Source organism: Moschus berezovskii, chromosome 2 (genome assembly GCF_049115385.1).
Source record: "Moschus berezovskii isolate FMDL1 chromosome 2, NW_MosBer_1.0, whole genome shotgun sequence".
Classification (NCBI taxonomy): domain Eukaryota; kingdom Metazoa; phylum Chordata; class Mammalia; order Artiodactyla; family Moschidae; genus Moschus; species Moschus berezovskii.
In genome coordinates this window covers 16,004,885-16,032,455 of record NC_142461.1, presented here as the reverse complement: position 1 = coordinate 16,032,455, position 27,571 = coordinate 16,004,885, and the positions used below count along the sequence as shown (strand labels likewise).

General features: G+C 59.3%; 1 protein-coding gene across 3 annotated transcripts; it reads right to left on the bottom strand.

Annotated features, from left to right (window-relative positions):
* Positions 1 to 2,180: 2,180 nt before the first annotated feature.
* On the bottom strand, positions 2,181 to 9,581 carry ECEL1 (endothelin converting enzyme like 1). 3 transcript variants are annotated; one of them, XM_055398023.2, is made up of 18 exons: positions 8,796 to 9,581; positions 8,054 to 8,122; positions 7,838 to 7,948; positions 7,669 to 7,761; positions 7,355 to 7,479; positions 6,498 to 6,720; positions 6,211 to 6,303; positions 5,883 to 5,981; positions 5,570 to 5,644; positions 5,265 to 5,368; positions 4,935 to 4,993; positions 4,799 to 4,850; positions 4,137 to 4,204; positions 3,850 to 3,974; positions 3,459 to 3,524; positions 3,007 to 3,102; positions 2,725 to 2,801; positions 2,181 to 2,594 (listed from the first exon to the last, which is right to left on the bottom strand). In XM_055398023.2, the coding sequence occupies exons 1-18, from the start codon at positions 9,579 to 9,581 to the stop codon at positions 2,495 to 2,497; spliced, it is 2,421 nt and encodes an 806-aa protein (XP_055253998.1). In that variant the 3' UTR covers positions 2,181 to 2,494. The 3 variants fall into 3 exon arrangements, with proteins under 3 accessions (XP_055253998.1, XP_088697927.1, XP_088697928.1); XM_088841801.1 differs by lacking the exon at positions 6,211 to 6,303; XM_088841802.1 differs by lacking the exon at positions 6,211 to 6,303 and having other exon boundaries at positions 5,271 to 5,368.
* Between the last annotated feature and the right edge of the window lie 17,990 nt (positions 9,582 to 27,571).

The window sequence follows — 27,571 nt, the reverse complement described above, 5'->3', positions numbered from 1 at the left end:
TCAGGAAGATCCTCTGAAGGAAGGCATGGCAACCCACTCCAGTATTCTTGCCTGGAGAATTCCATGGACAGAGGAGCCTGGCGGGCTACAATCCATGGGGTCGCAGAGTTGGACATGACTGAAGCGACTTAGCACAAGGGCCGGGATGCTGTCCTTGGGATGCCCTTGGTTTGTGATCCCTCTGACCACCAGTCTCCCTCCGTCCTCCTGGAAAGGTGCAAGGAGCCTGCAGCCCCAGGTAGCAGTGATGTTGTCACTGTGAGCCCAGCAGGAATCCATCAGGTTGACAGGGTCTCTGGTGGCCTCATGGTCTGTTGTCCACAACCCTGCCAGGAGTATGGGTGGTCCTCCTCAGGTCACAACTGGGCATGAGGGCCCTGGCCAGCAGCTGAGACCCTCAGGCTTCCCAGCTTCCAGCTCAGGACCAGCCTGGAGGCCAGGAACCCCGTAACCTATCCCAGGGGCCCACCTTCCCCTACAAGCCCAACCCCACTGGCCCTCTCAGCTGGGTACAGACAGGAAGGGGAGGAACTTGGCCCCAGCAGTACCTGGGCTTCACGGCACTTCCTGTTGGAGTCTCACCCCACTGGCCCCCTAGCCCCAAAGACCTCCCCTGTGCCGGCTGGGAGACAGGAAGGATCTGTCTTGGGTGGAGCCGGGCCACTCCGGGAGCCAGAGGTGGGGCAAGAGGGGGTGCCTGAGGATCTAGCTTTGAACCAGGATTCCAGGCCAGAGAGAGGGGGTGAGGTATGGGACCAGGAGGTGGGGGGCAGGTCGAGACAGGGAGCTAGACAGTCTCTGCCTTCACTCCCCAAAGGACATGGTAGGTACGTGCCCAGCCCAGGGGGAAAGAGGCTTCCAGAGGAAACCAAGGAAGATCCATAAACACAGCACCTTTAAGGAGCTCTGAATATGAGGGCCCTCTCACCACCACCCCCACCCCCACAGGCAGCTCCCAGCAGGGCTCTGTGCCCTGGACTGATGCCTGCAGCCTCTGTGTGTGAAGAGCCCTGCCCCTCAGGAACTCGGCCACTCCCCCTTATATGGGGTCCCCTCTTCATTCCTGCCCCTCCTTTGCGGACACCCCTGTACCCTCCGCTGTGGCTCAGTCTGTATGGCGGGTGTGCCTTCTGTCTTCCCCTCCCCGAGGCTGGGGTGTCCAAGGCTCAGATAACAGAGACTTTTTGAGAGCCTCTCAAGGCTGAGAGGTGGATGGACATTCTCTGAGCATAAAGACAGGAGATGGACTGGCAAGAGGTTCACCTCTGTGGTGGGAGACAAGTTAGGCCACACACACCAGGCAGGGCCCCAGGAGTGGCTGCCCTCTCTAGGCCACCCCTGATGTAACAGAAACAGGCCCGAAGGAGGAAGGGCAGCCAGCCTCAACACTGCAGACTCCTGGGACCCCTTAGGGGGGCTCCTCCCTCCCCTTTTCCCTCCCCTCACGGCCACACCTGGGCCTCCCCCCGCCATCCCCGATCCCCCACCACTCCCTTCCTTCTGTCTTCCCAGGAGCTCCTGCCCCAGGCTGGAGGGGACGGCTTCAGGTCACGTGTCATGTCCTCTTTCTCCAAGAAGATGAGCCAAAGCCTGGCCTGGGCTCCATGACTGGCTGGGGACACTGCAGAAACTCTTGCAGGGGTGAGCAGGGAACCCCTCTGGACACCCAGGAGAAGTCAGGCCCCAGAGTCATGCTAGGGTGCAGGTCACTGGGCACGGCGTTCTGGCCCCCGAAGGCTAGTCCAGGGACCTCAGCAAGACTTTGAGGTGGGGGAGGGCAGACTGGGTGAAAGTGTAAAAGTGAAAGTGAAAGTTGCTCAGTTGTGCCCGACACTTTGTGACCCCATGGACTATGCAGTCCGTGGAATTCTGCAGGCCAGAATACTGGAGTGGGTAGCCCTTCCCTTCTCCAGGGGACCTTTCCAACCCAGGGATCAAACCCAGTAGCCTGCACTGCAGGCGGATTCTTTACCAGCTGAGCTATCAGGGAAGCCCCAGAGTGGATGGTTGGTGAGAAAGATAAGAGCCACGGAGGTGGGACAGAGTTGGCCCAGCTGAGGCCACCAGGAGGGGACAAGAAGGTCTTCTTTAGGTCCCATTCCGTTAAGGTAAGGAGGTCATCCAACCCCACCTGCTCCGGGGGCCCCTGAGGAGGCCGAGGTGACAGTAGAGCAGCTTTATTGACCAGACTCAGCAGCAAGAACACAGTGAAGGTGGGGGGCCTGGACAGTGCAAACTGGTGGAGGCTCTGGCTCCCAAGAGCCCAGTCTGGGGACCTTAGAGTCTCTGCCCCATGCCCTCCTGGAGCCCAGCCTCAGCCCTGCTCTGGGTCTCTCCTGGAGTGGGAGACAGTGGGGCGGGCGGAGTCCCAGAAGGGCTGGGGAGGGGCCGGGGGGGACGCCAGAGCGTGCCAGAGCCGGGTCCATGCCTGCCCCGGCAGCTGGCGGGAGGCGGTGCGTGCAGGGCGGGAGGGGGCGCAGGTGGGCGGCCAGGCTCACCACACGGAGCACTTGTGGGCAGGGTTCATGGGCGAGTCCTTGGGGCAATGGAAGGCCCGGCCGAACTCCTCGAACTGTGACACGCTGCCCAGCACCCTAAGGACAGACCCACAGAGGGTGGGTTCCAAGGGCCACCCCACCACGCCCCTCACCCCCCCACCCTCCCCACCCCACCCCCGCAACCAACACAAGGAGGTGAAGAGGCCCAGGCAGCCAGGGGGCGGACCTGTAGTGCTCGGGTGCGTGCTTGTCGGTCAGCACCTGCAGGTAGATGGACTGCGACCGCCGCTTGATGCACCAGTTCTGGGGCCAGATGAGGTGGGGTGGAGGGGAGCAGCGGGGACGTGAGGCCAGGAGTCCACGGACCAGCCTGCACAACCACTCTTTCTGCACACTAGGTCCTCATCCCCCATCACAGTCCGCAGGGGTGGGCCTTGCCTCTGAGGAGTGGCCCGTGGGAGACAGGCTGGAAGCTGACCCCAACCCCAACGGCCCCCACCCGACCCACCTGGGCAAAGGCGATGAAGAAGAGCTGGTTGTGCGTATACTTGAGCCGGTGCAGCGGGTGCTCAGGGCCGTGCTCACGCACCCACTTCTGATACGCCTGGGGTCGCAGAGCATGGAGCTGGGGTGCCATGCGGGGTCACCTGGCACCCTCCACCCAGCCAGCCGGTCACCCACCCCAGCTCCACACACTGCCCACCAGGCTGAGCCCTTGGGTCCCTAACTTCTTCCCTCTCCAGAAGGCTAAGCCCAGGCAGGGGCCACCTCCTCCAGGCAGCCCTCTTTGCTTTCCCAGAAGTTGAGGGACTTAGGAGGCCGTCTGCCCAGCCCAGCACCTTCCCCTCCAAGACCAACAGGATGGGGGTTGGGGGGAAGGGGTGACAAGGTCTCTAGCCCAGTCCTCAGGGTCCCCCAGCCCTCCCTGCAGTGGTGGAGGGCGTGGCAGGGGCAGCTCACATAGTAGGCGAGCTTGAGGCCGCCCATGTCCGCAATGTTCTCTCCAAGCGTGTGCTTCCCATTCACCTGGTGAGAAGTGAAGAGGCTGGAGGCTGCCCAGGCCTTCTGGCCTCCTTCAGGTCTGGCCTCCCTGGGCCCTGCCCTCACCCCACCTTCCCTTTCCCAGAAACTCTGGGTAGGGCTCCCCCACCTTGGGCCCCATGTGCGTGTGAGTCTGTGTGAACTCACACACACACCCAAGTCAATGTGCACCCAGACCCTGGAGGGTGTGTAGGGACCGGGGTCCCAGGTTTGTGCAGGGCCAGGAGTGTGCCAAGGGGTGTGCATGTGCCTAGTCTGTGCTGGCCAGGCCCACCTGAGGGGCCCCAGGGACATTGAGGTGGGGCCTCACCCGCTGGTTATAGACGGTGAAGTTGTCGTAGAGGTGGACAATGCACTCGGCCTTGCGCAGGAAGCGGCTGTAGGAGGCCTCGGTCCACCAGTGCAGCAGGTTGCCTGAGCGGTCATAGTGGCCTCCTGTGGGCAGCAGGCGGGGCGGGCTGAGGCTCCCTGTCCATCCACCCACCAGCCGGCAGGCACGGGGCAGCTGCGGGGCCTCCGTTAGCCCTCACCACCCTGCCTGCCCCACCCCCCACCACTGCCTGAACCCCACCCCCTCAGGCCGCCTGCAGGCCTCACCCCAGTCATCGTAGCCGTGGGTCAGCTCGTGCCCGATGATGGTGCCGATGCCCCCGTAGTTCAGAGACCTGGGCCGAGGCAGCAGCATCAGGCCCCAGCCTCTCCCGCCCTCTGAGAGCCCCACTGGGCTGCTGCCCCGGCAGCCTCGGGAGGCCCCGGCCAGGCCCCAAGGTAGCCCAGGAGGGCCAATGTCTCCACTGTCCCAGGACTCTCGTGCCTCAGCTTCCTTGTGGGGTATGTGAAAGGGAACAGTGATACCTGCAAGCTCTTTTAGGAAATAACATCTAACAGATTTTTGCAGTCAAGGGGGTGGGTGGAAACAGGTGGAGGGAAACTGAGGCACCCCATATGGGATCTAGCCTTTTTCCTAGATCTTTTTCTTTTAATCTTTTTCCTGGATTGCTTCACTTTTGAAAAATGCCCAAAGAAGCCTCAACCCAGGTAAAAAGGGATTCCGGACATTTAAAAGAATAATAATAATAATAATAAAATCCTACACCTTTTTCTAAATAACCAATGAAATGGGATTATGGGGACCCAGGGTTGCAACTGTCATGACTCCTGTGCCCAGCCTGAGCCTCGGGCAGTCTGAGCAGTTCCCTGCCCACCCTGCAGACAAGGCCATGGCCGGGACTCCGGCTCACACCAGGCCCCATACTCACTGCGGAAAGTCAGGGTCGTACAGTGTCGGCTGCAGGATTCCAGCGGGGAACACTGCCGAGAGGGCGTGGTCAGCAGGAGACCCGCCCCACCTCCAGGCCCTGCCCACCCCCACTCAGTCCCGACACGCCCCCTTACCCATCTGGTTCTTGTTGGGGAGATAGTAGGCATTGAGTGCCTGTGGGGGGAGCAGCCACCTGTGGAGGGAGACTGGGGCTAGCTGGGGGAACCCACACTTCGTCCCCTACCACCCCCTACTTCCTAGCCTCTTCCTCCTTAAAGGGTAGCCTGATGTCCCAGCCTACTGCCATGTCCTGGGCCTCTCTCAGGCGGACCCCACACCCTATGTAGGCCCCGTCCCCCCTCCCCATGCCAGCATGGCTGTGAGGCAGTGTGCCCTCCTCCAGGCATTGATAAGAGACACGTCCCCATGGCACCCCTGACCCCTGCTCCAGGTCAGGTACCCACGTGGACTTGTCCACCTCCTGCCGGATCTTCTTGACTGAGAGCTGGATGCTGAAGCGGATGCTATTCAAGATGTTCTTGAAGTAGGTCTTCTCGTGGACCTCAAACTGCACAGGGGATGGGCAGCCCTCAGCGGCAGGCCGGTGGGCAGGGCCAGACCAGCACCTGGCAGGTCCCATGCCTTCCCAGCGTCCATCAGCTGAGGGCTCTAGCTCCTTCCCTGCGGTGGTGGTTGGTCTCCATGGGGGTCTTGGCCATAGGCCTGGAGAAGCATGGCTGGTTAGGGCAGGGGCAGCAGGCAGGCCCACCTCATACTCCTTGTCCACGGCCTCGGGTTTCAGCAGGAAGTCCGGGTAGCCCACCATCACCATCATGTACTGAAGCTGCACGCGAGAGGGCCAGGGGTGGGCTGGGGCCTCAGGAGATAGCCCCCTAACCCCCCAAGGGAGAAAGCTCCAGGGCCAGTGTAGGAGTGGGGCTCAAGGAAGCGGGAGAGGAGGCTGGGTGATGCCAACTCCATAGAGGCATCTTTGTCTCTTTCGTTATCCCAGCACTTGGCATAGAGTAGGCACTCAATGCGTGTTTATGGAACCAACATATGGGACCAGGATCCCATTTCACCTTGGCTCGCGCGGCCGCCTTGGTTTCAGCATCCATCCAGTCTAGCTCCTCCAGGCGCTGGCCCAAGATATACTTGATGTCTTCTACTAGCTGCTGTACCTGCAGGGTCAGGGGTCAAGGATCAAGGGATCAATCCAGGAGGCCATAGCTCTGGGTCCCCAGCACCTGGAGCAAGGGGTACCCCCCTAATCATTCAGCACCACTTCTGAAGCCCAGGACTTGGTGTTCAGCACCAAGGGGAGACCTTGGAGGTAAGAGATTCAGGCCCTGGACTCTGAAAGGAAACTCAGTCTGGAAGGGGCTAACTGCCCCAGCAAAGATCACGTACATTCCTAGGGCCATCCCACTGAGCATGGCAGAGCAGGCCGGGCAGGAGCTTGGTGGGGAGAGCGTCCTGCGGCTGACAAACCAGGTAGGCTTCCTGGGGGAGGAGGCCCAGTGAGGAGCACCCTGGAGGCTCAGAGAGGGCTCAGCCCTCCCTGAGCCCGGTGCCCCTTGCTGCAGGGGGGATGTGCAGGGCTCCCCGTGCTCCTCATGCTTGGACCACAGTCATGCAAAAGCTTCATCCCCGGCTCAGCACCCACTCCCCCACTCCCCGAGGCCAGGCAGCCTGACCTTGGCCTTGCTGGCAGCTGAGAAGTGCTCGTGTACAAACAGGGCACCGAGTGCCATGCCAAAATGACGGTTGGCCTGGCCCAGGCAGACACGGGCCAGCTCCTGTGGCTTGTCGCTGCCTTCCATCTCCCGGGCCAGCTCATGCAGTGCCTCTCGGAACGGTGGGGACAGGTGCTCACTCAGGACCACCACCACGCGCCACACCAGGTAGTTGTGGAGGATCCTAAGGGCCAGGTGAATTAACGGGGTGTCCCGACAGGTGCCCCACTCCCACCCCCCCAGCTCGGGGCAGGACCAAGCACCTGCACAGGACTGAGGGTCATTCCAGGACCTCCCAGCCCCAGTCAGGGAGCAGGGCTGGGCCCACACACAGCAGATACGACTCGGGCCAGCGAGAAAGCGCTGGGTGCTCCTGGAGCACGGGCCAGCACCGTTTTCCACTTGCCATGTGGTGGGATAGTGGGCGCTTGGGGTGACTGCCTATCTCAGAGCTGGCCTCGAGGGGCCTCGGCTCCTTCCTGAGATGGGGCAGAGGCCAGGAAGGTTTTCCTCCCAGTGGCCCTGGGGGAGCAGAGTAACTGCCCTTTTAATTTCAGGCTCACTCAAGTCTTGCCATCCCCACAGGAGAAAACTGCAGCCCGGGAAGCTCCTGGCCCTGCCCAGGGTCCCACACAATCGGGGAGAACCAGGTCTGAACCTAGGCATCGGGACTCCTTTCCCAGTGCTCCTCACCTGCCTCCCCAATGCAGATACTGGACAGAAGTGGAGGCAGGGATTCGAAGCTCTCCAAGCAGATAGCTCTGGGATGCAGGGGAGGGACCCGGGGGAGGGGGCAGGTGGGCGACTGGCGGCCCTACCTGTGGGGGGTGGAGCGGATCAGCTGCGACACCTGCTGCATGTAGTCCGTGGCCAGCAGCACCACCTCCTCATCCTCTGCGAAGTCCTCCTGGAAGATCTGGTCCAGCAGCCACTTCCACCGCAGCTGGGGGGAGCCACGGATGGGGACAGTGGGACCAGGAGCGGCAGTGACCACAGAAGACAGGAAGGGGCCAGGGAGAGGCAACCAGAGGTCACAGGAGTCCATGGCCATGGAAGGCCTCGGGGAGGGGACAGCCCAGGAGTCCCGAGATTAGCACCTCCCCGTCACCCTGCAGGGCTGGGTGGCACTCACATGGGGGGTGATCTTCTGCAGTTGCCCTAGGGTCACCTTGTTGTACACAGAGCTAACGTCTCGCCGGAGGTCATCATACTCGGACACTGTGATCTGGGAATGAAGGGCAGGGTTGACCCAGCCCCACCTGAGGCTTCCTGCCCCCATCACAAAGCCGGCGCCTGCTCACGTTGGCCAGCCGCTGCTCCAGCTGTAGGATCTCCAGGGCCTTTTGCTCCACTGCCTCAGCACCCAGGAGGCTGAGAAGACGCTCCATGAACACCCGGTACGCTGCTAGGATCTGCACCAGGAAGGGGCAGGGCAAGGATGCAGGCGGTGCTAGGTCCCGGTCCATGCCTCCCGGAGCCCCAGGGCTTCCCCAAAACCCCATCCCATGCTCCCACACCTTTTCACTCTCCTCGTCCTGAGCTAAGTACAAGGTCCTTTCTGGCAAGGTGAGCCCGTCCTGGTCAATCTGGGGAGAGAGATGGGGGTCATACATCAACACTCCGGGTTCCTGCAAACAGACTGAATCCCCTTCCAAAAGGCAAACGGAGGACTTGCCAGGCATCCACTGTCACAAGCCCCCGGAGCATAAGGACGACAGCCCTGGCCTCAATCCAGAGCAGCCGGTCTAAGCCCCCAGGACTGACTGGCCTAGAGTGGGGCACTGAATGGGTATGGCTCCCCGGCCCCCACCCTCCCTACTCCCCCCACCCGTTCCTGTCGTTCCTCTTGAAATCCTTTCCTTTTCCCGCCCTTGAGGGGCACTCGCGCGCGCACTGACAGCTGACCCCCGCCCGTCCGACCCCACCCCCCAGGCATTCCAGCCAGCCCCAGCTCGACAGGCCTGTCACCACAGCCCATCAGCAAGCCCCACCCCGAGCTCTCACCGCCTGCCAGAGGGCTGGGAAATTGCGGCTCCCGCGGCTCCGCTAAACACCGCAATTACTCGAGGGAAATTACTTGCGCCCTCCTCCCGCGCTCTGCCTGTGTGCGCTCCCCATCCATTCCCCTAACCTCCCCCTTCCGCACCGGTCTCCCGGGCGCACAGGGCGCGCGGGGCAGGCGCGCCAGGCCGAGGCACTCCTAGTTCCTAGCCGCCTGTGGGGGTGCCCGTGGCGGGGGGTTGGGGGTGGCTCACTCACGCGGATGACGTAGCGCGAGGAGTTCCTGTCATCCAGGCTGACGGTGAGCGAGAAGAGCGCGGCGGCGCTGTACACGCCCTGCGCCTTGTACAGCAGCCGGTTGAGGTCCCAGCGAGCTGCCGCCCCCGGGCGCTCCGCCGCGCCGCCCAGGTCCCAGCCCCCGCAGTCCTCGATGACCTCGAGCATGGGCCGCGGGCCGAGCCGTTCGATTTCCCGCATGTCCAGGCAAGAGCGGAAGAAAGCGCGCACCTTGCGCTGGGCAGCGCCCCCCGGCCCGCCCCCGGGCCTCGCCAGCAAGCGCCGCAGGCGCTCCTCGTTCTGCTCGCCGATGGCCGCGATGGTGCCGTAGGTGATCTTGTCGTCCGGGATGGCGTGGCGCCGCAGCCAGCCGCCGCAGGCGAAGGAGTAGAAGTCCTGGCACGGGTCTATGCTGGCGTCCAGGTTGGCGGCCAAGAAACGGGCGGCGCGCGCGAAGGCCTTTCGCTCCGGGCAGCCCTCGGAGCAGGCGGCGCCCCCCGCCGCCCCCGGACCCAGGTACTTGAGAGCCAGCATGGCGGCCAGGATGGCACAAAGGCCCGCGGCGAACACCAGCCCCGACAGCAGGCACACCTCGCGCCGGTTCCAGCGCGGCAGCCCGGCTCGGGCCCCGGTGGCGCTGCGCCCCGCACCCAGCGGAAAGCCGGGGGGCAGTGACGTTCCCCGCGAGCCTCCCCCACCACACCGGCTCACGTACTTCACCTCCTGGAACTCGTCGTAGTGTGCTGTCATCGAATACGGGGCCTCCATGGCTCCGCTGCCGCCGCCGCGCAGCCCTGGGAGGTCTCTGCTACAGCAGGCTGCTCCGGGCCGCCAGGCTCCCAGCCGGCCTCTGCATGGCCCCCCGGGCCGCAGCTGCAGGAAAGGTAGACACAGGTTCAGAAAGGCACTGGGGCCCGACGGGACCCACGAGCCCGAAGAGGAAGAGCACAGGCCTAGGTCCAAAGGCTGGAGGCCACCCGGAGTCCCCAACAGCGAGTGGGCCTGGGGCCTGGCCTCCCTGCGCCACTCGGGGATGGAGAGAGGGAGAAGGCTCCGAGCGGCCACCAGTCACTGTCGGCACTGGCCGTCCATTACCGTCCCCTGTCCCCGCACACTCGTGCCCGCCGCAGGCTGGGGAGACCCCTGTAATAAAGCGCCGGGCACATAGCAGGCCGTCAATGAAAGGCCGTTTCTCTTCTCTTCATTGCTTGCCCCGGACCTGCTACAGCCAAGGCCAGATGGGGGGAGGGGGGAAGCGGAGGCCGGGAAAAGGAGGTGTGGTCAGTGCGGCGTCTATGCGGGCCCTGAAGCCGCCTTCAGCTTTCCGCACCGGAACCAGACTCTCAAGAAGGAGACTCGAGAACCAAACTTTGTCTTCGCGACTGTCCGCAGAGCCATCCCCGGGTCCGTCCTTTCTATTCAAAGGCCAGAACCCTCACCAGTCCCTTTGCCAAGCCCCCGCGCCGGCGCGCCGTCCCGCCCAGGATCAGGGAGAAAGCCCCGACGGCCCTGAAGGACCCGGAGCCGGTTCCGTCCCGCGTCCTGGCCCCCCGGCCCCTCCCGGCTTCAACAGGTTCTCTCCGGAACCCAAACTTGGACGAAGTTTCATCCCCGGCACAGAGCGAGCTGGCCTGGTGCGCCCCGAGCCCTCGGCGCGCAGCCTCCCGCGTCGCGCCGGGCAGTCCGCGGAGCCGGAGCAGCTAGCCCGCGAGTCGCCGCCGCCGCCGGAGCCGGAGCCGCGAGGACGCAGACAAAGCCTGGAGGCTCGGCGCGGCGGCGGAGGTGGCTGACGGTGGCCGCGGCGGCGGCGGGCTCGGGTGCCACTTACCCGGCAGGTGCGCGCTCGGGCGGCGCGGAAACAGCGCGGATGGAGCCCGAGCCGAGCCGGAGCCCGGGCGGAGCGGGGCGGGCGGCCGCTCTCTCCGTGCGCCCGCCGCCTCCTCTGCTGCCGCGCCGCGCTGCGCAGCCCGCCGGCCCCGAGGGAGGGGGCGCGCCGGCGGCTCCACCCTCCTCCGCGCGCCCCCCGCAACCCCTCCTTCTTTCTGCCTGCATCCCGGCTACCTGTCAGCTCGGTGGCAGCTCGGGGGCGGGGAAGGAGGCTGCGGGAACAAGCTCCCGAGAGTCTGGCACCGATTCTGGGCTCGGGAATTCTAGTCCCGAGAGGAATGAGGGTCCCAGGTCCCCTCCGATTCGATGCCCGACCCCTCAGGGATGCCTGCCAGCCCGTCTGAAAGAGTCTCAAGCTAAAGCTGATGAGACGATGAGCCAGCCCAGCCCAGCCCACAGGACTGGAGCACCGTCCAGGGAGGACTCACGAATAGGCTGTGGGGCGCGCTGAAATAGTGCAGGTACCGCCTGGACCAGAACGCTTTCAATCAGGGGGTTTCCCAGTCCTCTCCTTTAGCTCCTGTCCATGCCCAGGCCCACCCCCCTAGCTCTCTCCAACACCCCCTCACCTCCCCTCGCTGGCGCCCGGTGTTGGTTGGCAGTGATGGGGGAAGGGCTCTGGAGACTGCTACAAGAAGGGGCCACAGGGAAAGACTCAGCACCTCCCCCAAACCTTGGCTGGCTGTGGTACCTGCTGGAAGCCCCTGGCGCAGTGGGGAGAAAACGACTGGAAAGCAACGAATGAACCCATCCTGCAGGAGCCAGCGCGGGGAGCCTGAGGGCTCTGCCTCAAACAGGCACTTGGACCTCAGAACCCTGGTATTTGGATAGGTGGGAGACAGGTCAGCATGGGAGACTATGAATTTATCCACCCATGTCCTTCTTTTGGGTCAATTTGCCTTTGTTGTTTGTAGGTTTTTGACTGTGCTCCATGGCATATTGGATCTTAGTTCCTGGAGACTGTACCTGTCTCCTGCACAGAGGGAGCATGGAATCTTAACCACTGGGCCAGGAGGGAAGTCCCTCAACTTGCTTTTTTAATGTGGGACCTCCCTGCCACGACTCCCAGCCCCTGAACACAGCCTGCTACTGCCAGACCTCACTCCACACCACACCGGCAGGGCCTGGTCCATGCAGGACACTCGGAACTCAGGGCTTGCTTCTTGCATGAATGATACCATTTCTGGAGTCTCTGCTTTCTCTGTCCTGAGCTGTCCACCCACTCTGCTTCCACAGTCCCTAGCAGGGCACCCCACAAAGCACCAGTGCTCCCAGGCCTGAGGGTTCCAGCTTGCAGTACTCACCTAAACTGAGTTAGAGACTGCCTGAGACTGCCATGGGGTCCCATCTAATAAAAACCACAGTGAGGCGGGGACTAAAGGACCCACTGTCCAGTCCCTTCCCCGGGGCTGCTCATCAGCCAGGCCCTAAGGGGCCCTCTCTGCCCGCATCCTGCCTGTCCCTTGTCGGTCCTTGTGTCCACCTCTGAGCCACCACTCTGGCTACTCTCTGCTTCCATCTCTGGCCATCTCACATTCCTCCTTTGACCCATGAGTTAGTTCTTCTTGGGTTCAATAATTCCACCTAGGGAACATGGAGTTATGTAAAATGTGGTGATTCCTTACAGGGGGAGGGGAGGGCAGGACTGTGGTAAAGTGTCTCTTTGTGCTTTTAATCTGCATTTTTCCCTCAACATTTTGTCTCCAGGAGGATAATTTTCCAGCCTTTTCAGGCCCTGATTGGTATCATTTCTCCAGCAATGACAGCTTTTATTTTCCCTGAAATGAATGCCGTGAAATTTCCAAGAAATATAAAAATGGATATTGTCTCAGGGAGCCGACTCTTCTGACAGAAAGGCACAAAGGCAAGCATGCTTCCCCAGGGACTCTGCCGCTCCAGCCACTGGGGGGTGGGGGACCCAGGCCCTCAGCTCCTCCTCCATCCCCCTCCTTCCCAGGTCAGCCATAGGACCTCCCTCACGGCCAGCCCTCGACCACACGCTCAGCTGCCATTGATCCGCTCATCTGCCTCCCAACTGCCCTGGCCCGGCCGCCCTGTCTTCCTGGCTCCATCTCCTCTCTCTGTACAGCATCCCACCCCCATCCCCAGCCCAGAGGCTCCCCAGGCCTGAGCGCAGCCTCCAGGGCCCACGGGGGTAAGGGTGGTGAGTGGGGGCTGGGCCCGGGACCCTTCAGTCCTAGACCCCCTTGCACCGCCCACCAATAAAGAGTGACCAGCCCTGCCTCCCAGGCACTTCTGTCCTCAGAAAGCAGAGCTGAGTGGAGGCGAGTGGAGGGCGGTAGGTATCTGGCCTCCAGCTCCCTCACTCTCCTTTTGAGGCTCCCAGTGTCCAGTGTCCCCTCTCGTTGTCAAAATGACTCCCTGACTGAGGAGCAGGAGGATGACAGGACACAGCCAAGCCCGGAGGAGGCAGCTGGATGCCCGGTTTGGGGGGTGGGTGGGCAGCAGGGGAGCTGGTTAGGGAGGGAAAGGGGGGCAGTGCTGGGGCAGAGGTAGGGGGACCCTCTACCTCTCTCCCTGCCCTGCTGGGCAGGGCATCCCTGGGTCTGGATGCCTGGGGAAGGGTGCAACCCCTTGTGTGCCCACACTGAGGACTCAGTCTGTTCAGCTTCCACCAAGTCAGGTGCTAAGTGCTTGACTTCACAGGAGGGCTGCTGACCTGAAGCCAGCCTGGCCCCACCTGGAGCCTATGGTGATCAGACCCATTTCTGTACCCATCTGGCTTGTACCCACAGGACAGCCTGTGCCTCTATTTTTGTCCGCTGCTCAAACCTGAACCCCGCAGCCCTGCCTCTGCTCTGGGAGATGCCCCCTAACTCTGCCCCACCCCACCAGTCCACTTGCCCCACCGAGAATGCTGCAGGATCTGTCTCGCCCTGGAAAATGTCTCCCCCAACCAGCTTCCTGTCCTCCCAGCCTCCCAGGGCTCATCCCATCTATTATTCACAGCACAGAATGGATTTTTAATTTGAGAAATGAAATGACTCTCCCAAGTGGCCCTGGTGGCAGGGAGGGGGCAGGGAAAGGATGGAGCTGCTGGGCGGCCATCACTGTGTTGACTCAGACTCCTATTGGAAAGCTGGGTGCCCACAGCAGCCCTTGGGGGACCACAAGGGCCCCTGTACCCCACCACCCAGCCTGTGCCTTCATCCTTCCTTCTCTGTTGCTAGCACCTGTCAGTCCTGCCTGAGCTCCCTGTGAGTTCTGCCCCCAATCATGCAAGGGCCTAGGGTACTTGTTCTCCATTTGCTTTCAGATTCCTGGGCCTGGAGGGATGGCCCTGGGGCTACCTGCCCTGGTACCTCTCCTCCTCAAACTTCCTGGCCCTCACTGAGCTGGGCTCCAGAGTCTCCCCAGTGCTGACCTCCAGCTGAGCTCCTCCACTAGGTTCCAACACGCTGCTATGCCCACCCCAACCTGGAGAGTTGTCCCAGTTTCCCCACTGGCCTCTGGCTCCCAGTACCTCTCCTCACCCCCAGGATAGAACTCACACCTAAGTGGCCCCAGGGCAGTGACCTTTCTTCATCCTTCTCTCCTCTTCTCCTCTCTCGGTCTCCCTACCCCCTACCTCTCTTCCCCCAGTGAATAGGGGAAAGTAGGTCATTCTGATCTATTGTCATTTCCCACACCTCTGTTGGGAGACTCTCACTCACCTCAGGGCCTTAGCACTTGCTGTTCTGGCTGCTGGAACAGCCCTCTCCCAGAACCTCTTCCATTGGCCAGTTGCCACTCATCCTTCGTGAGATGCCGGCTTCTCTTCTCTGGTCCTGTGCCACCTCCATGGCTGAGGGCTTGCCCTTCCTAGGCACCCACCACACCACCTGCATCTTAGCCAGCTGTGCAGCCCAGAGTCCGGAACAGATGACAGGTTTGATAGTCATGGAAAGTTCTCGCACAGATGTGGTCAGCATATAGAACAGCCTGTGTGAAGTGTCTCCCAGGGCCAGCCTCACACCGGGGGCAGCGCCCTCACCTACAAACCTGCCCAGACTTTCAGTCCTCAACCACATCTCTTCTTGACTCTGGGGCCCATCAGATGACAGAGGGGGCATTCCTCCCCGCTCCTGTCCTCCCTGTAGTAAGCTTTCATCCACATTGGGCAGATTCTTCTCTGACATCACCTGCCAACCTCTAGAGCAGCTTTTTATCTCATATAAGAAAAACAGACAAATGCATTCTTGTTTTTATTTTTTTTCAGCTGTGCCATGCGGCATGTGGGATCTTAGCTCCCCAACCAGGGATCGAACTTGTGCCCCTCTGCAGTGAAAGCACCCAGTCTTGACTACTGGATCACCAGGAATGTCCCCAATACATTCTTGCTTTCAAAGACTTAAACTATGAAGCATATTGGAATCTTCCCTGGTAGCTCAGCTGGTAAAGAATCCACCTGTAGTGCAGGAGACCCCAGTTCGATTCCTGGGTCAAGAAGATCCGCTGGAGAAGGGATAGGTTACCCACTCCAGTATTCTTGGGCTTCCCTGGTGGCTCAGATGGTAAAGAATTCACCTACGATGCAGGAGACCTGGGTTTGGTCCCTGGCTTGCGAAGATCCCCTGGAGAAGGGAATGGCAACCCACTCCAGTATTCTTGCCTGGAGAATCCCTTGGACAGAGGAGCCTGGCAGGCTAAAGTCCACAGGGTTGCAAAGAGTCCAACATAACTTAGCTACTAAACAACAACAACTTGGGACTCATTAAGAGAAAAATCTCCTGTAGTCCTCACTCGCTGTCAAACAGCATTGCCACCCGCTGCCCGAGTGCCTCGTCCCCAGCCCTCCTGTCCTCCTTTAGGTCCATTTCAAGCTTCCCAGACCCCGTTCATCCCCAGGGTCAAGCAGGTCTCCATCCGAGAGAGGTTGCCCGAGTGCCTGTCTTGCGAGACAGAGGTGACCCTCGTGGCCACCACGGAGCCTGGTGCAAGGCTGAGCTGAGTGGACCAGGCAGCTGCTCAGATCTGGACCAGCCCCCCCCCCATAGCCGTGGTGGAGCCCCCACAGCAACATGTGTAGGGCAGCTCCTGTGCTCATGCTCTGTCCAAGCTCTGACAGTCAGGCCCCTTGTTTGACGGACAGGCCACAACAGGTGGCTCAGATAAAAGGCCCCAGAGGCAGGGGCTGAGGAACAGGGAGGTGGACCCTGGAGCCTGGGACATGTCTTCCTGGCAAGGTCACCACAACCCGTTGCCTGTGTCGGCCAGGAGGGGGGCTCCAGCTAGGCTAAGCCCAGAGAAGCCAGCATGGCCTGAAGGGCCTGTTCCTTGTCTCATGGGGTCACCGGGCTCAGGTCCCCTCCCCCAGCACTCTCTCATCTTTTCAAGTGATTGGAGCTGAAGGGGATCGTTAGCTAATTAAAGCCAAGGCCACTAACTGTCCTTTGTAGGAGAGAAAGCAGGGCTGCAGAGGGAAGGGGACAGCAGGACTCAGGGACTCCAGGGGGCTGGGCCCAAGGCCTGGTCCTGGGTAGGGCCCCCCCTCTAAGCTGTGTCTTTTGGAAGGAGTTGTCCTTGATGAGGAGCTTTGGGACAGAGAGTAAGACTCCAGAAGCAGAGCTCCTATCCAACTCCTATGCTCACCATGAATATCCATGCCCACCTCTGCCTAAGGCCTTCCCAGCCTGGGGTGTGGGGTGATGCATGGCCAGGGGCTCCCTGAGACATCCTCTGGATGCAGTGATAGGTCAGATTTGAGGACGGGCAGCAGGATGCCAGCACCCCACTCCAATACTCTTGCCTGGAAAATCCCATGGACGGAGGAGCCTGGTTGGCTGCAGTCCATGGGGTTGCTGAGGGTCGGACACGACTGAGCGACTTCACTTTCACTTTCCACTTTCATGCATTGGAGAAGGAAATGGCAACCCACTCCAGTGTTCTTGCCTGGAGAATCCCAGGGACGGGGGAGCCTGGTGGGCTGCCGTCTATCGGGTCGCACAGAGTCGGACACGACTGAAGTGACTTAGCAGCAGCAGCAGGATGCCAGGGGCCCCAGCCCCAGGCAGGCCCACAAGCAGAAACCCTGGCTGCCAAGGGTCTGCCTCCCCTCCACCCCTTACAGCCTGAGGCAGGTGCTCTGTCCCCACAGAGGTGCCAGCAGTGGGCACACACCCACAGGTCCCAAGTAACAGCCACACCTGGAGCCTCCCTCAGCCTGGTACCAAGCTCCCTCCTAGCGGGATGTCTCAGGGCCTTCTGCCCAAACTGCCAGTGTGAGTTCTTGGTTTTCTATTACCAGATAACAAATCACCACAAACATAGCAACTTAAAACAGCACAAGTTTATTGTCTCCGTTTCTGCAGGTCAGAAGTCCAGGCACAGCATGGCTGGATTCTCTGCTCAGGGCCTCAGAGGGCCGAAGTCCGGGTCTGCTAGGGCCGGGGTCTCCTCTGGGGCCTGGGCTCCTCTCCCAGCTCATGGGATGTGGCTGAATTCTGTTCCTTCAGCTGGAGAATCAAAGTGCCCCTCCTTTGCTGGTTATCAACCAGGGGCTGCTCTCAGTGGCGTCCCATGCCTTGTGGCCCCTCCAACTTCAAAGTCATCAGTGGAAAAGTCTCCCCAACACTGAGTTCTTCTCCTGCTTTGAATCTGTCTTCCTCTCAGACACCAGCCCGAGAAACTGCTGTAATTAGGTCTGATGATCTCCGTATCTTAAGGTCAACTGATTTGGAATCTTAATTACATCTGCAACATCCCTTCATAATAGTACCTGGATTTATGTTTGGTTGAAAAGCGGGGAGAAGTACGTGTGTTCGCCAGGGTTCAGGGATCTTGAGGGGCCTCTTGGAATTGTGCCTATTATAGGAGATATGAGCGAAAGAGCCAAGTTCGTGTAAGAATACGAGAGGCTGACTCCCAGGCCAGGTCCTGGGCTTAAGTGCCAAGTTATCTCCTTTAATCTTCAGAATTCTAGGGGTAGATGCTATGTGTATCACCAAAGAAATGGCAACCCAATCTTGCCTGGGAAATCCCACAGACAGAGGAGCCTGCTGGGCTATATTCCATCAGGTCACAAAGAGTTGGACACGACTCAGTGACTGCATACACATTCTGTAGAGGCAGCAGCTGAGGCCCTGAGAGATGAAGTGGTTGTCACAAAGTCATGTGGCTGGTGAGTGGCCGGGTTGGAATACTAGGTTAATACAAAGCCCTTACTGTGTGTTCTGGGGGAAGTTGTATAACCTCTCTGGGCCTCTGTGAAAGAAGAGAAATGAAGTCCATTTTCCGTGGAGAAGTAGGCCAGACCTCAGGGCCCACATAGCCAGGGGCGAGTGGGCTTGGGCCTGCTCTATCCTCATCCCAGTGGGCGTGAACGTGTGAGTCACTCAGTGGTGTCTGACTCTTTGCGACCCCATGGACTGTAGCCAGCCAGGCTCCTCTGCCCATGTGATTCTCTAGGCAAGAATACTGGAGTGGGTTGCCAGTCCCTTCTCCAGGGGATCTTCTCAACCCAGGGATCGAACCTGGGTCTCCCACATTGCAGGCAGATTCTTTCCCATTTGAGCCAGGGGTCTCTGAATAGCACCTGTGGCTTCCAGTGAGGTGGGGTGGGACTGCGGTCCCTGATGTCAGCAGTTCAACTGCAGCCATTCTGGCTTCTGCCATCCAGTGACATGTGTTCCTCGGCACTGAGAATGGGGGGCTGAACCAGGAACCAGCCGCAGGAACCCCAGGATTAAAGGCCACTGTGCACAAGCAGGCAGGGCCCCTCAGAGAACCGAATAGGGGCTTACAGACCTTTGCCCAGGAATGAGCACCGTGTTTGGGAAGCTGGTCCTTTCCCACCTCTAGGCTCTGGCTTTCCCGTCTCAACTGGGCAGGCTGCAGCTCTGGAGGAGGAGGGCACCACGGAGGCGACAGTGGCCTCCTGCTCCCCCTCCCCATGAGAAAGACTGTCAGTCAGCCCATCACAGGCCCCCACACCATCAGCCTCCTCCCACCTCCCACCCCCCATGCTTGAGCGGCCTCCCTCCGTAATGGGGCTTAATCATAACATGCATTAGCTAGGGCCTGCTGCCTGCAATTACCGCTTCAATCAGCCACCCACCTCCAGCCGCCCCCAGACTCAGGCCACCTGTGGGGACACCCCACCGTGCCCTCCCTGGCCCCCTCCCCAAATGCAGCAAGGGTCCCCAGGCTCTGCTGATGGACAATGGATGGAGAAGTGACCCCTGGCAGCGGGGGCCGGGGGGTGGGGGCAGCCAGCGGACAGAGGACAGAGAGCTACGGCTTAGGGTCACAGGCAATTATTTTAAAAGCCTGTTGGAAACAGCGCTGCTTTCCCAGTGCGGCAGGCTCATCCTGAGGGTTGCACTGCCCCAGGTTGCTGACAGCTTGCATGCACACACGGGTGTCCACACGTGCTAGACACACATGCACACGGGTGTGTACCAGGGCACTCGCAGTGGATGCATGTCCCTGGGGGGAACCACAAGGACCCCAGAGAGGTGGGTGGGTGCTGGCTGCCTCCAAGGTATGGAGACGTCCCTGGCCTGTCCTCAGCACAGACCACCTCCTGCCCTTTGCCATGCGCCCCCCAGCCCTGGGATTCGGGGGTCTGGGCTGAAATGAAGGGCATCCTGTTTCATCCAGCCCCAGAGCTTGGGTGGGGGCTGGAGAAAAAGGGGGGAAAGCGGACCTGGCAGGGGGAGGGAGTGGGGGAGGGGACTGCTGTTGTGCTGTGATTCTCTCTAATTGCTGTTTTGCTGAGAGGTAATTAAAATCCCTTTTTATTTCACACGTCAGAGCCCTCACCAGCCTGTGGAGAGGGCACAGGGGGAGGCTGGGAGGTGGGGGCAAACGAGGGCTGGCCGCCTGGCACAGGAAGGCAATGGGAGGGAGGTAGGGCAGCCAGGAAGGGAACAGGGAGGTAGGGCATCTGAGCCCAGATTGCCAACCCAGCCCGCCTGCCAGGAGGCCCAGCGGCTAGAGACTCCCCCACCCCCGCCGCCCGGCCCCAGGCCCAGCCCATGAGTACCCAGGGTCCAGTCCTGGCCAGGATCTGTGCAGCCCAGCAGAGCCAACAAAAACCACATCTCCCGAGTGCCTCCTAGATGCCAGGCACTTTGCTGAGCTCCTAACTCATAGGATTATTACAAAAATAACTCTTATCAAGTAGATACCATATTAGCCCGTGTGTCGGGACAGTGACAAAGCTGAGACTCAGAGATTAAGAATCTGCAAAGACCCCTGGCTCATCAGTGGTGGAAACGGATTGGAAGTGGTCTGATACCAAACTCAGAAGCACTATGAGCCTCCAAGCCAAGTAACTGTCCGCTCCTACAGAGCCTGCCGGAGCTCCACTGCCCTACCCCGACCCTCCTCAGAGCTCAGAGGGAAGGGCCACAACCTTGGGCCCTGTCCAAGGCCCATGCACAATGCCATGCCTGCCACTCTGGACACCATGGTCACCTGCTGACAAGTCCCTTGGAGCAGGAGAACCAGGGCTTGCCTGCCCATCGGAACTGGCGGACACTCCCCAGAGGCCTAGGCCAAGAGGCTGTGGTCAGATCAGAGCCCAAACTGATGCCCAGTCAGTGCCAGGCTAGAAAGAAGCAAAGCCCCTCCCTTCTCCTAGGCTGGCTGGGGGAGGTGGGCTCATAGCAGCTGGGCCACGCTGGGTGGGGCAGGTGGAAGTTCACTGATCAGCACTTGTTTCTTACTCCCTTTCTCTCTGCCTGTTCTCTCCTTCTTGTGAGCCAGAAATTGCATCACCCTGTCCTTTTCGTCAGCCCCCTCTCTGCCACCGTCAGCACCTCTGTCACCAACCATTATCAGCAGCAGCAGCATCACCTTTACCTTCTCTATCATCATCACCCTTTCCTCCAAATTCACCATCATCTTCATTTTCACTAAAATCATCCTCACTGAGGTCATCACCATCACAACTCTGAGCATCATCACCATCTTCTCTATTGCCACCATAATTTTTGCCAAATTCACCATCAGTATCTCCGTCCACCCTCACTGCCGTCACCACCATCATCATGACAATTATGACCATCATCACCATCACTTTCTCAATTATCGTCATCAATTCCATCAAAATCACCACCACCACCATTGCCATCACTGTACCAGGAACTGTTCTAATAATGGTTCTTGTTGTTGTTGAGTTGCTAAGTCATGTCAGACTCTTTGCAACCCCATGGACTGCAGCACATCAGACTTCCCTGTCCTTCACTATCTCCCAGAATTTGCTCAAACTCATGTCCATTAAGTCACTGATGCCATCCAACCATCTCATCTTCTGCTGTCCCTTTCTCCTCTTGCTCTCAACCTTTCCCAGCATCAGGGTCTTTTCCAATGAGTCGGCTCCTTGCATCAGGTGGCCAAAGTATTAGAGCTTCAGCTTCAACACCAATCCTTCCACTGAATGTTCAGTGTTCATTTCCTTTAGGATTGACTGGTTTGATCTCCTCACAGTCCAATAATATGGACACTTTATCATACTGAATCCTCATAATACCCAAGAAGTAGGTACCGGTATCATTCCTCCACTTCACATTAGAGAAGCCAAGGCTTATAAGGAAGGAGCTTCCCAAAGTCACAAAGCTAGCAAGTAGCAGAGGAAGAGCTTGAACTAAAAATGGCCTGATAGTAAAGCCAAAGTCATAACCAATATACATCACCACCTTTTAGTCGAGGAACCTATGGAATCAAACCAGAGGATAAGGGGAAAAGGCAGTGGGGAGAGAGCCACCTGGTCTACCCAGAGTTAGCAATCAGAGGCCTCCCCTCCTCCTGGCCCAGCTTCCCGAGGACCCAGTAGCCACCAGCCATTCCCTCACCCTGCTGGGCCTTGGCAGTCTGGCCCAAGCCTCCCTGTGGCTGACCTTTGCCAGGTTTGGAGGGAGGAAAATGGTCTAAAGGAATCGTACGACTTGAGAAGCCAGATTCTAATCTTGTCTCCAGCCAGACAGAGGCCAGAGTGCTCCATCTCCCTCAGCATCCCCTCATGTTCTAGACCACAACTCTGGGAGCTCATTTATCTCTCACACATGGTGGCCACGTCAGGGATGAACAGTCGGACCTGGAGCGCACAAGGCAGTGACTGCACAGCGGGGCAGGGCACACAGCAGCTCATCAGCACCCTTGGTGATATCTCAGGACATGGGACTAGATGGTAGCCAGGAGAGAAGGCTTCTCCCAAGCCTCCCAGCCTTTCTCTCTTTGGCCCGGAGAATGGACCTCACTGTATTGGGCATTCAGGAGGCCAAGAGGACAGTCAGATCCTCAGGGGACAGCTGGGACCTGCTGCCTTGCCTGAGGTCTGATGGCAGTGGGAAAGCTGGGGGCTGCGGAAGAAGGAACCATCTGCAGTCGATTCAGCCTCTCAAGGGCAGGCATGGTGACGCCTGTGCCCACAGAGCTTGGGGACACTAGCATCTGTGTGTCAGCAGATCAAGAGAGGATGGGAATAGCAGAGATGGCCGAGTAGCACAGAGGTTGCCAGGGTCTCCCTGGAGCCCGCAGGTCTGAGGGAGCTGCAGGCAGCAGCCAGACGGGGCACAGGGAAGGGTCTTACCCATCATGTGTCCCTGGACCACAGTGCTGGCACTCAGAGGTATTTAATATTTATAGAATGAAAAAGTGAATGAAAACAATTTCAGGATTAAAGCTGTCCTTGAATAGGATACGACACCCGGTGAGGTAGCTTTCCATTGCTGGAGCAAAAGGATTAAACATCTCAGGTTCTGGAGTCAGATGAATATGGATTAATCACCATTTCCTAGCTGTGGACACATCCCTCGGCCTCTCTAAGCCTCCGTTTCCTTATCCAAACACAGGGACAATGATATCTGAGATCATGCCCAGGTGGCAGTCCTCCCTGGAGCACCTCCAGCAGGGAAGGCTGGAGCCCAGTCTCCCTCCAGCATCCTCCTCTGGGCACCCAGGACTCCTCCTGTCTCCACTGAGGAGCAGCTGGGTGTGGCTGATCCCAACAAGGTGGGCTCTCTGTCTGTCACCTGCCCCAGTGAGTGAGAAACCCCACCATGGGTGGGGCCAGGAGGCAGAACAGAGACTTCAGGAGCCAGGCTCCTGGGGAATTCAGGGGTCACCGGGACACCTGGGAGGCTGGCAATCTCAGACCAGGGTGTAAGTCCTCTCCCTGACACACACAGAGCTACCTTACTCGAGAACTTCTTGTCTCCGAGCCTCAGTTTCCTCATCTGCAAAACATGGGAATAATTACAGGGTCAAAGTCTCAAGGCTGTTGCTGGGATTATATGAAGTGATGCTATGAAAGCCCCCAGCAGATGGTCTGGCATAGAGTGGGGTCCCAACCACACACACACACACACTCACACTGGCAGTTGCCCATTCCCTGGGTCTTGCTGGATCGCTGGGGAGACCTGGAGCCCCACCCTATCCCCCGCTCCCCACTCACCCCACCCCTCCCCGCACATCTGTGGCAGGGATGCACACCGCTCTCCCCTTCTGTTCGTGTTCTCCGCCGGCTAATGGGCCAATTTTTTAGCATTACAGAGATTTGGCCAATTTGGCTGCCCTGACAGAAAGGCGCAGAGAAGAGTTGCCTGGGGGGGGGGGCAGGGTGGGGTGTGGAAGCAAGGGTGAGAGAGGAGGCAGAGGAGGAGAAGGGTGGAGGGCTGCACCACTTCTGAGGCTGCTTCAGGCCCCTCTAAGTCCACGCATGGGGGGAGTGGAGTCAGTGGGGAGATTACAGAGATAATTAGCCCCACTTATGCACCCCCTCCCTGTGCATGGGCCCTATGCTGAGCACTTTGCATATATTTTCTCTTCTAATCCTCCAATAACCCTCTGAAGCCAGTTCTATTATTTGCTCCATCCTCCCCGGTGTGGGACTCCGGCACAGAAGGTTCAGAGCTGGCCCAAGGTCACAGAGCCAGGAAGTGATGGAGCTGAGGCTGAAAGCCAGGTCTTTAAAACATTCCTGAGCTCAGTTTCTAACTAAAGGCTGAGAATCAGGCCAGGGCTCCCTCCACCCATCCACACACCCCCGCCTAGCCAACCCCCTTCCTCTGCGCATGCACACACACGCACACACACACAGGCACACACACAATCTCCAGGAGCCTCAGCCCTCCAGGGTGCTGGGGATCCCTGTCAGGACACAGGTCTCCACATCCCTCTCTTCCTGGCTGCGGGTGCCTCGGCTTGAAGTCCCCAAACCCAGAGAGAGAGCCCTGGGCACAACTGCCAGGCACGAGCTGGGGTCCCAGCCCAGAGCTGGCTCGCCCCTCCTGCCCAGGCTCTGGGCTGGGGCCCCCATGCCAGCTGTGGCTTCCTGAGCACGTCCTGGGGTCAGTGCCAGGCTGGGAGTGGGCATCAGCTGTGCCCTCCACCACACTTTCTGCGCCCTTCTGGGAGCCAGGAGGCAGATCTGCCTGGGAAGATGGGAGAGGAGAGAAGGAGGAGGGAGGGAGGAGAAGGAAGGGGACTGCCTCTGGGTTGGGGGAGGGGGGCTGCGGGGCTCCCTGCATTAAGCGATCAGAGAGCACAATATTTCATTGCCGGCAATCGCAGCCAAGACATCAACTACTTGGGGAGAGCAGACTTAAAAGCCTTTTGATTTTATTTCTTTCACTTCATTTTTTTTCCCTCTTTCCTTGCTGGTGTCCTTGACAGGGCCTCCCTTCCCGCTCTTCCACCCCTTCCTCAATGCTCCCCTCCCACAAGAGGCCAGGGGCTGCAGGTCTGGGGGGGCCTGCAGGACCCCGCAGTCTGACCTGGAGCGGTGCATGTGTGCACAGGTGTGGCTGTGTATCTGGGAGACTGCTGTGGTCCCCTGGGTCCCTTTCTGTGCACCGGGGCGCCACTGTATACATGTCTGGAAGCCTGCGCCTGTGGGCATACACCTGTGTCCTAGTGGGCCAAGTGTGCACCGCATGTGCATGCCTGGGTGTGTAGGCACACGCGGGCCTCACTCTGCACGCGCTCACCAGAAAACTCCACCAAGGTAAGAGACTCCGGAGCAAGGCTGGGAGGGAGGCAAATTCAGAGGGCAAAGAAGGGGAGGGAGGGGAGGAGAGGAGGGGCAGGTCGCACCCTGAGGGGTCAGCCTAGTTGGGCCAAATCGTAGACCCGGCGGAGACCTCCGAGGGCGTCCCTGGGGGGGGGGCGGGTCGCAGCGCCCGGAGACACAGGTGTGCACTCGCACACACAGGCGGACACACGCAAGCACGCACTCTCTGCAGAGACCCAGGCGGGCCGGCTCGCTGTGGGACTCCAGGCGGGCGCCCATGACGTCACCGCCGAGCCGTGACGTCACCGCCGCCCGCGAGGAGCTCCATCTCCTCTCATGGCAGGCGACGCGGAATTGCACATCTGTCTTGTCGGGAATTAGTTAATTGAATCAAGCGGCCCGAGCTGCAGCAGCGACCTCGGCCTTGGCCTGAGAAGGGGGCTGGGCGGGCGCATGGCGGGTGCTCAGCTGCGTGGGTTGGGAGATGCGCACCCAAACAGGGGCCGGGAGTCCGAGCTCTCTCGCGAATACTGATCCTTGTCCCGCTCGGCCTCCCCGTCCCCTCCCAATCCATCGAGGGCAGAGACCCAGGGTCCAGCGCCCGCCGGGGGAGCTGACAGGCTGGCCGGAGGCCAGACCTCTGCGGACTCCATCCAGGGGCTCTCGGGGCAGCCGGCTCCAGCCTGCCCCTTGAGCTTGCCCGCCTCCCTTCCACCCTCGCCTCCGCCCATCGCCCATCGGTGCCGAGAAACGCGGCTAATTCCCGGTCCCCAGGGCGGGGCCTCCCGCCCCTCCCCCCGTGTCCCCCCATCCCGTCCCCCTCTCTTCCCCCCAGCTTCCCCCGGGCACCTCGGGATGAGGAGCCGGCCTCCAGACAATTTGTCCTAACTCCTGGAGTGCCCAAGAGCTTTCCTTGTCCCATCCCCTGACCCTGTCCCTTACCTCGGGCACTCCCGGCCCTGTCCTGGAACCCCCTCCCTCCCTCTTCCCGCACCTCCATCCTTAGGTGACTCCTCCCTCGCCCACTCTTTCCTTCCTAACTAATAGGAGACAGCCCCGGAAATGCGGAAAGACTTTAGGAAGTGAGGTTCCAGTCTCAGCTGTGTCTCCCCTCAGTTTCCAGAGCTTGCCATGTAATTTAATCTCTCTGAGTCCCAGTTTCAACATTTGACACTGGGATGAATATTTGAAAAGTCTGTCTTATTGGGTAAAATTAAATAACATATGTACAGGGCTTAGAACTTAATTCTTGTAGCCTATACCTTGTAGTTTTAAGAAGGAGGCAGATCTGTTGTTGAGATGTGGTTCCTTTAGAAGGGTCCCTGGGCAACTGATGAGAGAAAGCATTGGATTTTGGACTGTGGTGGTCTGAAGGGTCAGGGAGTCTGAGGGGGGCTGCCAGGTGGGGTCGTTCATTCATGTGGGGAGACCCACCCATTCCAGATTCCGACCTGGAGCCCAGGCCCAACCTTCCTCTGCTCCTACCAGACCCAGCAGTACCCCCCTGGCCCCCTCTCATTCATTCCACACCTTTGCCTAGCTTCACAGTTTCCCAGATGATCAACTTAATCGTAAATGCTTCATCCTTGAACAATATCCCATTTCACAAATGAGAAAGTAGAGGTTCAGAGAGGTTAAGTGACTTGCTGAAGACTTCACAGCTATGACCTGGCATAGCTGGGATTTGAACTCAACTTCTTTGGCCTCAAATGACAGCCACTCTCCACTGCTCTGCCTCCCACTCTGAGGACCACTCAGTTGCTAGGAGACAGCAAGCCAATGGTTACTATGGGAACCAGGCTGATGTGGAAAGTGGAAAGAGTTTGTGTCCAGGCAGCAGCGAGAAGGCTCCAGGTGGGCTCTGCAGCCCCTCCTCTGCCCCTCCCATGGAGGCACCTCTCGGCTTTCAGCTTTGGGACTTGGGTTCCAGGCAGCAGATGCCCAGTGACAAGGCCAGAGAGAGGGACAAGGAAGATGGGTTACTCTGAACTCTGCCCCTGCAAACCGAGAGCTCTGGTGGAGGATGTGGCTCCAGAGATGGGGCTGAGGGGCAGACAGCCCCAGCCAGGAAGCCTCACACTACTGCTTTCCCCAAATTGGCTGAGTGTAGACAAGCCTGGTCCTAGGACGCAAGAGAAAGAGAGGGCAGGACCAGGGTGGGGTACAGAGCCGTACCAGAGGGCTCCAGATCTCGGCAAACACCTCAGTTTTTTCATCTGTAAGAGGGGAATGACACTAATCCATCTCCACAGATACTGTTTTGCCTTTATTTCAGCTGAAATTATTATTATTATAACCATGATTTTCACATAATACTTATTCTATTCATAACAATGTCAGATTAGATATCCCCTCTTGAATCATTATAGTATTAAGAGATTTTTAAAATATATGTAAGTATCTATTCGTTGGGCTTCCCTGGTGGCTCAGAGGTTAAAGCGTCTGCCTCCAATGAGGGAGACCCGGGTTCGATCCCTGGGTCGGGAAGATCCCCTGGAGAAGGAAATGGTAACCCACTCCAGTATTCTTGCCTGGAGAATCCCATGGACGGAGAAACCTGGTAGGCTACAGTCCACGGGGTCACAAAGAGTCGGACACGACTGAGCGACAGAACGGAACGGATCTATTCTTTTGCAGATTCTTTTCCCACTTAGGTTATTCCAGAATACTGAGCAGCACTCCCTGTGCTATATAGCAGGTCCTTGTTGGTTTCCACAGATACTGTGCTGAGAAAATTAACAAAAATGTAAAGCACCCTAACTAACACATAGACTTCCCTAGCTGTGTGACCTGGAGCAAGTCACTGGGCCTCTCTGAGCCTTTGCCAATGAAGATACTAATGGTACCTGCCTCATAGGGTTGTTACAGGCCTGAACGAGTGAATACAGACAAGTAAAAGGCTTCGAACAGGCCT